This window comes from Stomoxys calcitrans, chromosome 3 (genome assembly GCF_963082655.1).
Source record: "Stomoxys calcitrans chromosome 3, idStoCalc2.1, whole genome shotgun sequence".
Lineage (NCBI taxonomy): Eukaryota > Metazoa > Arthropoda > Insecta > Diptera > Muscidae > Stomoxys > Stomoxys calcitrans.
In genome coordinates, this window is record NC_081554.1 from 183,325,764 (window position 1) to 183,338,071 (window position 12,308).

Consider the following 12,308-nt stretch of genomic DNA (forward strand, 5'->3'; position numbering starts at 1 on the left):
TTCATACCAAAAAGTAGGTTACGTTTTTTTTTGTTATAATTTTTGTATTTTTACTTGTATGTTTTTATGTAGGAATTTTAATATAAATGCACTTGTGAAATAAATCAAGTCTTTTGTGGAACTGGTGTATTTTATTCAAAATCCCGTGGAAACTGCTAGCTCTGGCAAATTGCCTTCTCAACATTTTAAAATTCTTTTTGCCGAATACTTCGTCTCCATCTGACTCACCCATAGCATCAATATTTTTGCCAATCTCGCAGTAAGTACAATGAATAACGACATTACAACGGGTCAACCACAAAATGATAATGGTTGCATCCTATGTCCAAATCCCCCTGACTCAAACATGTTATCTTGCATGGAATGCAAAAGAGTATTTCATAAAATTTGCCTTAAAAATGCCAATAGAACGAATCAACTCTGTCCAGACTGTGCAGACCGCAGGCCACCTTCGCCTACCCATAGTATCCGAAGCCATTCCTCTGCTGTCTCGCGCCAATCTCATGCACGTAGCATTCAACTACAACTACAGCGTCTTGAAGAAGAGAGAAATCTCAATTTAGAATTTCTAAACAAAAAATATGACCTTCTGCAGGAAGCTGCAACCGTAAATGAAAATTCATCAACTAGTTCTCAATCGGTCCAAAACTGGGTCAATCAACTTCCCAATCATGACCAGCAAGCCGAATCAGCCTTAATGTCTACCAACAACAATGGTGTACATGCGCAGTCCACACATTTGTTTGAAGAAACGTCTTACTTGGATATGCCTAATAGTTCAGCAGAACGAAACTCCAATAGTGAAACCACTCGTGGTACGGGACAAAATAAAGTAACAACTGGCAGTGCTACCCAATTACCGCCCAATTCTACTAACCTGTGCTCAGCAGCTTGTAACATTGCAACTTCAACGATAGGCAATACTGCACCGATTGCTGCAGTGTCAGCCACCACCAATAGTGGAGATCAAAGATATTTGCATACGCAGACTGCTTCGCTTAATCCCAATGCGGTAACTTTCATAAATTTACCCAAAAATTCTTATTTTAACACTGCAACACAACTTCCACCATCTGTTGCAAGTGCACCCCGCCAGAATTATCCCGAAAATACACAATCTTTTATTTATCAAGCACCCATTTCATCTACAATGCGCCCCCAAACGAACAGTTTCAATAGCACATCCCAATTTCATAATAGCAATCTACTGCAACAAAGCAGCATCAATGCTAGACAATCTGTTCCCAAGGAACTGCCAATATTTTCCGGGCACGCCGAAGACTGGCCATTATTTATTTCCACTTTCGAATGGTCCACCTCAACTTGCTGCTTTTCGGAGGCCGAGAACTTAATTCGTCTCCAAAAGTCTTTAAAAGGTGAAGCACTTTATAGTGTACAGCATTTGCTTATCCATCCATCAAATGTCTCTGCCGTCATCGATATTCTTCGAATGCTCTACGGCCAACCCGAAAAGATATTGAACTCTATAAAAGAAAGAATAAATTCATCGCCAAAGGTAGATGAAAACAATTTGCAAACACTGACTCACTTTGCGATAAACGTCCGTAGTCTAATCGCCACTATTAAAGCCGGCAACTTGCCAGATGAGATAAATAATTCTTTTTTACTTCAACAATTACTGCAAAAACTCCCATCTTCGTATCAAATGCAGTGGGCAACCATAAAACAGCAGCTTATGATTCAAAACAAGAAACCAAACTTATCTGCGTTTGACAGTTGGTTATTCAGTGTTGGATTAACAGCCAGTACAATAACAACTGATCCCATTTCTAACAATCGAGATAAAAATCGTCATACTAAAAGCAGCAGCTTCAATAACAACAAAACAACTACAAGTAAGAGAGCATTTATCTACTCTCATAGTGATGATAAAAAGTGCATTGTATGCAACAATAAAAACTGCAGAGCTGTGAGTGACTGTCCAACATATCAGTCGTTGGAACGCAGTGAAAAATGGAACGTGGTGAGAACCAAGAAGCTTTGCAAATACTGTTTGGGTGTGCATATGGGAGAATGCAGGAAAAAGAAAAAGTGCGGCGAGGAAGGCTGTGAGTACTATCACCATTCTTCCCTACATCGATATACGTCACCTTCACCACCTGTTGGAAGCAAACAAACGTCAAATCAAAATATGACAAACAGTTCAAATGAAAGAGACGTGATACATAATTCCCACAATAATATGTTGACAAATATTTTGTTTAAAATTGTGCCAATTACTATATATGGAAATAATAAAAGCATCGAAACCTATGCGTTTATTGATGAGGGTTCGTCGGTCAGCCTTATGGATAATTCAATTGCCAGTGATCTAAAAGTTGATGGTGTGGCTAGCCCCCTGTGTTTGAAATGGACGGGAGGTATGCAGCGAAGGGAAAAAAAATTCAATGAAATTAACAATTCAAATTTCAGGGAACAGCAAAACCCGTGTGTCTTTAAACGTATGTACAGTGGAATCATTAAGTTTACCAGTGCAATCTTTGAACTACAAATTGTTAGCGCAGCGTTATCGCCATCTCCGAAATTTGCCTGTTAAAAGTTATGTGAACGCTGAGCCAAAACTACTTATTGGATTAAATCATCTTAATTTGGGTATTTCCAACAAGATTCGTGAAGGTGCCTCCAATGAGCCTGTTGCTGTCCGAACGAAACTGGGATGGCTCATATACGGCACAACATCCGAACCAGATCATACAAGTAAGCCATTTAATTTTCAAGTATGTAATTGTACAGCTAGCGATGAAAAATTAGATGAGTTAGTAAGAAGTTTTTACACACTCGAGAGCATTGGGATATGTACAAAAGACCCTCTTAAATCTGAAGATGAGAGTCGAGCATTAAACTTATTAAGCAAATACATGAAGCAAAAGGCAAGTGGTAATTATGAGGTTCCATTATTATGGAAGTTTGATTGTGTCGAACTGCCAAACAGTTTTGATATGGCTATAAAGCGGTTAACTTGCCTCGAAGGGAAGTTAAAACGAAACTTTGATCTCTTAAACATTTTTCGAGATACAATTTCTAAATACCTATCTAAAGGCTACATACGTAGACTTGATGAAAAAGACATCAGGCGCAACGACGGAAAAGTTTGGTATTTACCAATTTTTGCCGTCTTTAATAAGAATAAGCCTGGTAAATCGCGTGTGGTGTGGGACGCGGCTGCCAGGGTTGGTGAATTTTCGTTGAACTCGTTTCTGCTTAAGGGGCCTGATATGTTGACATCATTGCCATCAATTCTTTTTAAATTTCGGCAAAAGAAAGTGGCAGTATGTGGAGACATCGAAGAGATGTTTCATCAAATTCACATCAGAGCAGAAGATCGTGATGTGCAACGGTTTCTTTGGAGGGATTGTAACCAGGAGAGAGCGCCAGATGTGTACATAATGGACGTCATGATATTTGGTGCCACATGCGCTCCCAGCATATCGCAGTATGTGAAGAATTACAATGCTGACAAATTTCTGGAAGAGTTTCCCCTTGCTGCAAAGGCAATCAAACAAAATCATTATGTGGATGATTTGCTATGTTCTATTGATACGGCTGAGGAGGCAATAAAATTGGTTAAAGATGTGTGCTTTGTACATCGCCAAGCTGGTTTCAATATAAGAAACTGGGTGTCCAATAGCAGGGAGGTTAGGAATGCATTTGCATCTACTCTTTCGGAGAAAGTTAAATGCATAAATTTTAAAGCCGAAAACAGTGTTGAGAAAGTACTGGGCGTTTTTTGGGAGCATGATGAGGATGTTATAACATTTAAAATAGCATCATGGCTTCTGGAGGGTGAATTATTGTCAACCAAAAAAGCTCCAACTAAGCGAGAAATGCTTAGACTAGTAATGTCCATTTACGACCCCCTGGGACTAATTGGACACATAGTTATGTTCGTGAAGGTTCTCATGCAAGAAGTTTGGAGGTCCAAATCGGGGTGGGATGAACCAATCCATCACGAATTGGCGGCAAAATGGAGTCACTGGTTACGAATTTTGCCAGACATCGAAAACCTCAAAATAGAAAGATGCTATCTAAAAACTTTTCATAATTATGAAGGCGTTAATGTCCAGCTGCATACCTTTGTGGATGCCAGCAAGGACGGTTATGCTGCTGTATGTTATTTAAGACTGAAGAAAAATGCCGATGTGGTTTGTTCGTTAGTGACTGCCAAAACCAGAGTTGCCCCAATTAAAATAACGTCAGTGCCTAGGCTTGAACTTATGGCAGCTTTAATAGGAGCGCGTCTAGCGAAGTTTGTGCTGGATAATCACGAAATTGGAATTTCTAAAAAATATTTTTGGAGCGATTCGAAGACAGTTTTGAGTTGGATCAACTCTGACCATCGCAAATATAACCAGTTTGTTGCATTTCGGGTTACGGAAATCCTGGAACTCTCATCAATCAGCGATTGGAATTGGGTTCCAAGTAGAGAGAATGTGGCCGATGATGCCACAAAATGGTCGAAAATTCCAAATTTTTCCGATTCTAGTAGGTGGTTCCATGGACCAGCTTTTTTGTTCCAACCTGAAGAAATGTGGCCCCAAAAGACGGGTTTTAGTGGTAATACAGAGGAGGAACGAATACATACCTCGTACCCAATAAATAAATACGAGCCCATTTTAAATGAGCTGCGATTTTCGAAATGGAATCGGCTGGTGAGAGCTATTGCTTATGTGGTCAAATTTATTACTATTTGTCGAAAAAATGAGCCCAGATGCCAAGGATTAACACTGGATTATTTAAAGAGAGCGGAGCATATAATATATAAACAGGTGCAATCTGTGACTTACTCAGCTGAAATTGCTGCCCTGAATACAAAGTCTCCTGTGCCAAAATCCAGCGAAATTTTTTCAAAAACACCCTATTTGGAGGAAGGGCTTTTACGAGTTGATGGCAGAATAGATTTGGCAAATGTTACATTTGACCAAAAGCGTCCAATAATATTGCCCAGAAAACATTATGTTACCAAATTAATAATTCTTCATTATCACGAAAAATTTCATCATATGCATCATGAAACAGTTGTGAATGAGCTGAGGCAAAAGTATGCCATCTCGAAACTTCGCACCACTGTAAAGACTATTTTTCGTTCCTGTCAATTCTGTAAAATCACCAAGGTGGTGCCTAACCCCCCTCAGATGGCAAAGTTACCTCGAGCTCGTGTAGCTGCTTATGCATCTCCATTCTCTTATACTGGAGTAGACTTCTTTGGGCCCATATTGGTCAGTGTGAATCGCCACAAAGAGAAACGATATGGCTGTTTGTTTACGTGCCTCACTATAAGGGCCGTTCATATTGAGATTGCACATTCTCTTACGACAAGCTCTTGTATTTTGGCTATTCGCAATTTTATGGCGCGTAGAGGTACACCGCATGAGTTCTATAGCGACAATGGAACTAATTTTATTGGAGCAGAGAGGGAACTAAGAGAGGCGCTAGCAGAGGTTAACAAAAACGAATTACTCGAAACTTTTACAACTGCCAACACCAAATGGAATTTTAATCCTCCTGCTTCACCCCACATGGGAGGCGCCTGGGAGCGTTTAGTTCGCTCAATCAAAATGGTTTTGTATAAGATCATGCCCTCAAGGCACCCTACTGATGAGCTACTTTTGAGCATGTTAATCGAGGTGGAAAATGTGATAAATTCGAGGCCGCTCGCATATGTTCCAATTGAAGAACATATGGCAGAAGCTTTAACCCCGAATCATTTTCTTGTGGGAAGCTCCAATGGGCTAAAACCCTTAACTACAGTTTACGACAGTGGAACCTTATTGAGACAGAGCTGGCTTATTTCTCAACAATATGGCAACATATTTTGGAAGAAGTGGCTGGCCGAATATTTACCATCGCTTACTTGTAGGACAAAATGGCACGAGAAATCAAAGGCATTATGTCAGGGGGATTTAGTTATCATTGTAGACCCTTCTTTACCTAGAAATGTCTGGCTGCGAGGCAAAGTACTTGAAACGAGGTTGGCACCAGATGGTCAGGTCCGCAGCGCAAAAATATTGACATGTCGAGGCGTAATGGAGAGACCTGCAACGAAGCTGGCAATTTTGGATGTTGCTGCTCAAACTAAGTCTGACGTAGAAGAAGCTTCTTGTCATACTCCGGGGGGAATGTTGACGCCAATCTCAAAAATGCCTTAATTTAAATTTATAGCAACTCAATTTTGTATCTGTCAGTTCGTAATTATTGATAGGGTTAAGTAACGTAATTATTGTTAGTGTTTAGTAACTAGTAATTTTTAATTAAATGTTTTTAAAATGTCAAGTAGCGTCCTCATTCGCCATATTCTTAAAGTCCATAAAAATTTGCAAGTTGGCATATACGCGGTGTTGCGGATTCAGGAGGAATATTGCAGATAATTATTAAAATCTAGTGGTTTTCATACCAAAAAGTAGGTTACGTTTTTTTTTGTTATAATTTTTGTATTTTTACTTGTATGTTTTTATGTAGGAATTTTAATATAAATGCACTTGTGAAATAAATCAAGTCTTTTGTGGAACTGGTGTATTTTATTCAAAATCCCGTGGAAACTGCTAGCTCTGGCAAATTGCCTTCTCAACATAAGGTATGAAATTTTCACCGAATTTTGATGAAAGGAGGTTAACATATATACCCAAGGTGTTGGGTATCCAAAGTTCGGCCCGGCCGAACTTAACGCCTTTTTACTTGTTTGTTTTATTGGCACATTCTTGAGTGACCACCTTAATAAAATATACATACTTCTGCTTATATACGTTCACATGCTCTCAAATGCGCGAGTAACATTTTCGTGAGATACATTCGTTTGTAGCTAAACCGGGAAACGGAAGTGGTACTTAACTAATGTGTTTGTTAAGTAACAACAACAATTGTGCTTAAATGCGAAAAGTATGCATACAGGTGTGTGTGCCTGTGTATGAGAGTGTATGCTAGTCTATGGTCTGTCCATGTACTTGCATTTCATATGGGACAAGTGTTTATGTGTAGATTATATGAATGAAGTGTTTTGTTTATTGTAACGTGAATTTCTCCTCTGTATTTTCTTTCCTTTTCAACATCTCCTTTTTTTCTTGATGTTTATCACAGAATAGCAGAAATGCTTATGCCCGAAACAAGTGGCTCTTGTAAGACAACATTTGATGTTGGAACGAAACAAAAAATTAAACACATTTAAAAAGGGATTAGTGGGGAATTGTAATGTTACAAAATTTGAAAAGATTTCAAGCACGCAATGAGTTTGAATTGTATTTATAGTGAGTAAATTTTTGTGAGACATCCAACATTTTGTTCAAATTCGATGATAATGGGGTGATTCAGCAGCTCAAACCTGGAGATGGATTAGGGTGGGTTTGACTTTGACTTTGAATGGAATCAAAAGGTGAGTTCCACTTAATTGGTTTGTTATGCAGCTGCGGATAATATGATCATATGAGGGAATCGTGCATTTCCTTAGCTTTCCGTCAATGCCGAGTTATTGTAAAATTGTCATTAATGGTCATTAATGTGCAAATCGTGCCACTAATACCCAGCAACTAAATTAACCAGTAAGGAAAGGCAAATTGTGGCTGCTATAGCCACAAAATTCCATATCGGATGAAATATATATATGGGAGCTATATCTAAATCTGAACCAATTTTTATGAAATTTTGCACACATATTAGGACGTTGAATAAAACAATCCATGGCAAATTTTGTAAAGATCTGACCAAAATTGTGGCTTTTACAGCCTTAAAAGGCCATATCGGATGAAATATATATATGGGAGCTATATCTAAATCTGAACCGATTTTTATGAAATTTTGCACACATATTAGGACGTTGAATAAAACAATCCATGGCAAATTTTGTAAATATCCGACAAAAAATGTGGCTGCTATAGCCATAAAATTCCATATCGGATGAAGGATATATCTGGAAGCTATATCTAAATCTGAACCGATTTTTATGAAATTTTGCACACATATGTAGACGTCAAATAGAGCACCTCATGCCAAATTTTGCAAAGATTGTGGCTTTTACAGCGTTTAAAGGCCATATCGGATGAAAGATATATATGGGAGCTATATCTAAATCTAAACCGATTTTTATGAAATTTTGCCTACATATTAGGACGTTGAATAAAAATATTCATGTCAAATTTCGTAAAGATCGGACCAAAATTGTGGCTTTTACAGCCTTAAAAATCCACATCGGATGAAAGTTATATATGGGAGCTATATCTAAATCTGAACCGATTTTGACAAAATTTTGTACACATATGCAAATATCAAATAGAGCACCTCATGCCAAATTTTGTGAAGATGGGATGAAAATTGTGGCTTTTACAGCCATAAAATTCCATATCGGATGAAAGATATATATGGGAGCTATATCTAAATCTGAGCCGATTCTGATGAAATTGTGTACACATATTGGGACTTCCAAAGAAACACTTTGTGCCAAATTTTGTAAGGATTGGATCAAAATTGTGGCTTCCACAGCTTTAAAAGGGCACATAGAGTGCAAGATATATATGGGAGCTATATCTAAATCTGAACCGATTTTTTTCAACATCAACAGCGTTTGCCTTTGGGCTAAAAAAGAGACCTGTGCACAATTTCATGACAATCAGACAATAAATGCGACCCGTAACTTGATCACAAGCATACATGGACAGACAGACGGACATGGCTAAGTCGAATCAGAAAGACATGGCTAAATCGAAACAGTGAGTGATGATGGGTCAAGCTCTTCTCCTTCTTCTTCTTCTAGCCATGTCCGTCCGCTAACTTTCGAAGGAGTAAAGTTAGGCGCTTGAAATTTTGCACAAATACTTCTTATTAATATAGGTCGGTTGGGATTGTAAATGCGCCATATCAGTCGATGTTTTGATATAGCTGCCATATAAACCGATCTTGGATCTTGACTTTTTGAACTACTAGAAGACGCCATTACTTGACCAAATTTTTTATGCCATATTTTTAATCTACAGTCGAACACTTTTCATGAACGTCGAATAAATCGATTTAGAGGAGTTTTTAAGTTGGGGAGGCCCGCTGGGTACTTGAGCCCAAATTTTAGCACGGTATTCGTTTTCCAGTCTCCAATTCCATTTATTTGATACCCATATTGTGCCTATCGGTACACTTTAGATTTTGGATGGCGTTGTTAGGGTAAGGGGGAGAGACCGCCCCCCCTGATATCAAAAAATTATATAGCCTATGTTTCTTTTCAGACCAACCTACATAGTCTGTGAAAATTTCAAAAAAATCGGTTCAGCCGTTTTTGATTCAACGGAACAAACAAAACAAGTAAAATGGCGTTAAGTTCGGCCGGGCCGAACTTTGTATACCCACCACCTCGGGTATATATGTAAATAACCTTTCATCAAAATTCGGTGAAAATGTCATACCTTATACTGATACACCTCATACCGATCTGAACTATATACGACACGGATGTCGAAAAGCCGAACATAAGTCACTGTGTCAAATTGCAGTGAAATCGGATTATAAATGCGCCTTTTATGGGGCCAAGACTTTAAATCGAGATATCGGTCTATATGGCAGCTATATCCAAATCTGGACCGATTTGGGCCAAGCTGCATAAACATGTCGAAGAGCCTAACACAAAGCACTGTCCCAAATTTTGGCGAAATCGGACAATAAATGCCTCTTTTATGGGCCCTAAACTTTAAATCCAGAGATCGGTCTATATGGCAGCTATATTCAAATCTGGACCGATCTGTGCCATATTGCAGAAGTATGTCAAGGGGCTTAACTTAACTCACTGTTCCAAATTTCGACGACATCGGACAATAAATGAGCATTTTATGAGCCCAAAACCATAAATCAAGAAATCGGTCTATATGGCAGCTATATCCAAATCTGAACCGATCTGGACCAAATTGAAGAAATATGTCAAAAGGCCTTACACAATTCACTGTCCCGAATTTCATCAAAATCGGATAATAAATGTGGCTTTTGTGGGCCTAAGACCCTAAACCAGAGGATCGCTCTATATGGCAGCTATATCCAAATCTGAACCGACCTGGGCCAATTTAACGAAGGAAGTCGAAGGGTCTAAGGCAACTCACTGTCACAAATTTCAGCGAAATCGGATAATAAATGTGGCTTTTATGGGCCTTAGACCCTAAATCGGAGGATCGGTCTATATGGCAGCTATATCCAAATCTGGACCGATCTGAGCCAAATTAACGAAGGATGTCGAAGAGCCTAACACAACTCACTGCCCCAAATTTCAACAAAAGCGGATAATAAATGTGGCTTTTATGGGCCTAACACCCTAAATCGGCGGATCGGTCTATATGGGGGCTCTATCAAGATATAGTCCGATATAGCCCATCTTCGAACTTAACCTGCTTATGGACGAAAAAAGAATCTGTGCAAAATTTCAGCTCAATATCTCTATTTTTAAAGACTGTAGCGTGATTTCAACAGACAGACGGACGGACGGACGGACATGTCTAGATCGTCTTAGATTTTTACGTTGATCAAGAATATATATACTTTATAGGGTCGGAAATGGATATTTCGATGTGTTGCAAACGGAATGACAAAATGAATATACCCCCATCCTTCGGTGGTGGGTATAAAAACCGAGTCCCATATAGTCATAATGGGTCATATGACCATCCCCCTTGGGGGGGAGGGGACCCCCCATACTTCGATCTGATTTGGTATGGCTGATTCGTAATCTACTCCCGAATACCTTTCATTTGAGGCCTATATTGACATGAACATCCAATGTGTCTGTTGGGGTGAATTTTGGGGTAGGGCCCAATGGGTACTTGGACCCAAATTTTAATTTTATATTCGTATTCTATTTTCCAATAGCTTTCACTTGTTACCCAGATTGTCCCAATCGGTCCACTTTTATTTTTGGGTAGTCGTTTTGGGGTAAAGGGGAGGGTCCGCCCCCCTTCCGAAATCAACAAATTATTAAGCCTGTTTCTCTTTCCTTACCATGTTCGCTATCTACTAACGAGTACCTTTTATTTGAGTCCCATAGTGTCATGATCGTCCAAAAAAAAATATTTTAGGGGGTTTTGGGGTTGGGGCGGCCCCCCACTTACTTGGACCCAATTTTTAATATGAAATTCGTACTCAACTCCTGAATAACTTTCATTTGAGTCCCATATTGTCCAGATCGGTTCACTTTTATTTTTGGGTAGTACTTTTGGGGTGAGGCGGAGGGTCCGCCCCCCTTCCAATATCAAAAAATTATTGTATATAGCCTATGTTTCCTTCCACACTAACCTGCACTATCTGTGAAAATTTCAAGGTAATCGGCTCAGTTGTTTTTGAGTCTATACAAACCGACAAATAAACAAACATACACAAATTCAATTTTATATATAAGATGGGGCACTAGATCCATATTTCGAGGTGTTACAAACGGATTGACTAAATAAGTATACCCGCATCCTATGGTGGTGGGTATAAAAAAAAAACATTTGGTCGCCATATTTCAGACCTCAAGCACCATCTGTGAAAAATTTACCATATGGCACCACTTTTGGTACCAAAATGTGGGGATCGAAAATAGATCATTTAGTCATCCATCATTTATTTCTTAGTTGTACATACATGCCAAATTTCGGACCTCTAGCTCCATCTATAATGCATGTACCAAATAGTACCAATTTTGGTACCAAAATTTCCGATTTGTGAAAAAAAAACATTTCAAGGCCCATCATATATTTCTAAGCTTTGTCTACATACCAAATTTCAGACCTTTAGCTCCATCTGCACAGAAAGTACCAAATGGTACCACTTTTGGTACCAAAATTGTACGAATTTTAAATAGAACGTTTAGTTATCCTTCATATGTTTCTTAGTTGTTCCTACATGCCATATATCAGATCTCAAGCACCATCTGTGAAGAAAGTACCATATGGTACCACTTTTGGTACCAAAATGTGAGATCGTCAATAGATCATTTAGTCATCCATCATTTATTTCTCAGTAGTACCTACATGCCAAATTTTGGACCTCTAGCTCCATTTATAATGCATGTACCAAATATTACCAATTTTGGTACCAAAATGTTCGATTTTAGTTTGGCACCATCCACACACAAAGTACCAAATGGTACCAATTTTGGTACCAAAATGTAAAAATTTTTAATAGAACATTTAGTTACCCTGACAAAGATGATGGGTTCGTTTCAAGTTCGGCCAAGTGTAAGAGAACTTGAGAAAAAACTCCCTTCTTAGTTGTTCTCAGACCTCAGGCTCCATCTGTGAAGAAAGTACCATATGGTACCAAAATGTGCGGATCGTCAATAGATCATGTAGTTA

General features: G+C 38.8%; 1 protein-coding gene across 1 annotated transcript; it reads left to right on the top strand.

Annotated features, from left to right (window-relative positions):
- Nucleotides 1-268: 268 nt before the first annotated feature.
- LOC131996241 (uncharacterized) lies at nucleotides 269-6,421 on the top strand. The gene is made up of 2 exons (XM_059365731.1): nucleotides 269-2,381; nucleotides 2,434-6,421. Exons 1-2 carry the CDS (start codon nucleotides 269-271, stop codon nucleotides 6,165-6,167), a joined length of 5,847 nt encoding a protein of 1,948 aa, XP_059221714.1. The 3' UTR covers nucleotides 6,168-6,421.
- Nucleotides 6,422-12,308: the final 5,887 nt, after the last annotated feature.

Excerpts from the sequence above, each read along its gene's own strand:
- LOC131996241 (XM_059365731.1), top strand. The coding sequence starts at position 269 with ATGAATAACGACATTACAACGGGTCAACCACAAAATGATAATGGTTGC. Across the intron at positions 2,382-2,433 it reads GTGTTTGAAATGGACGGGAG|GGAACAGCAAAACCCGTGTG; the intron begins GTATGCAGCGAA and ends TTCAAATTTCAG.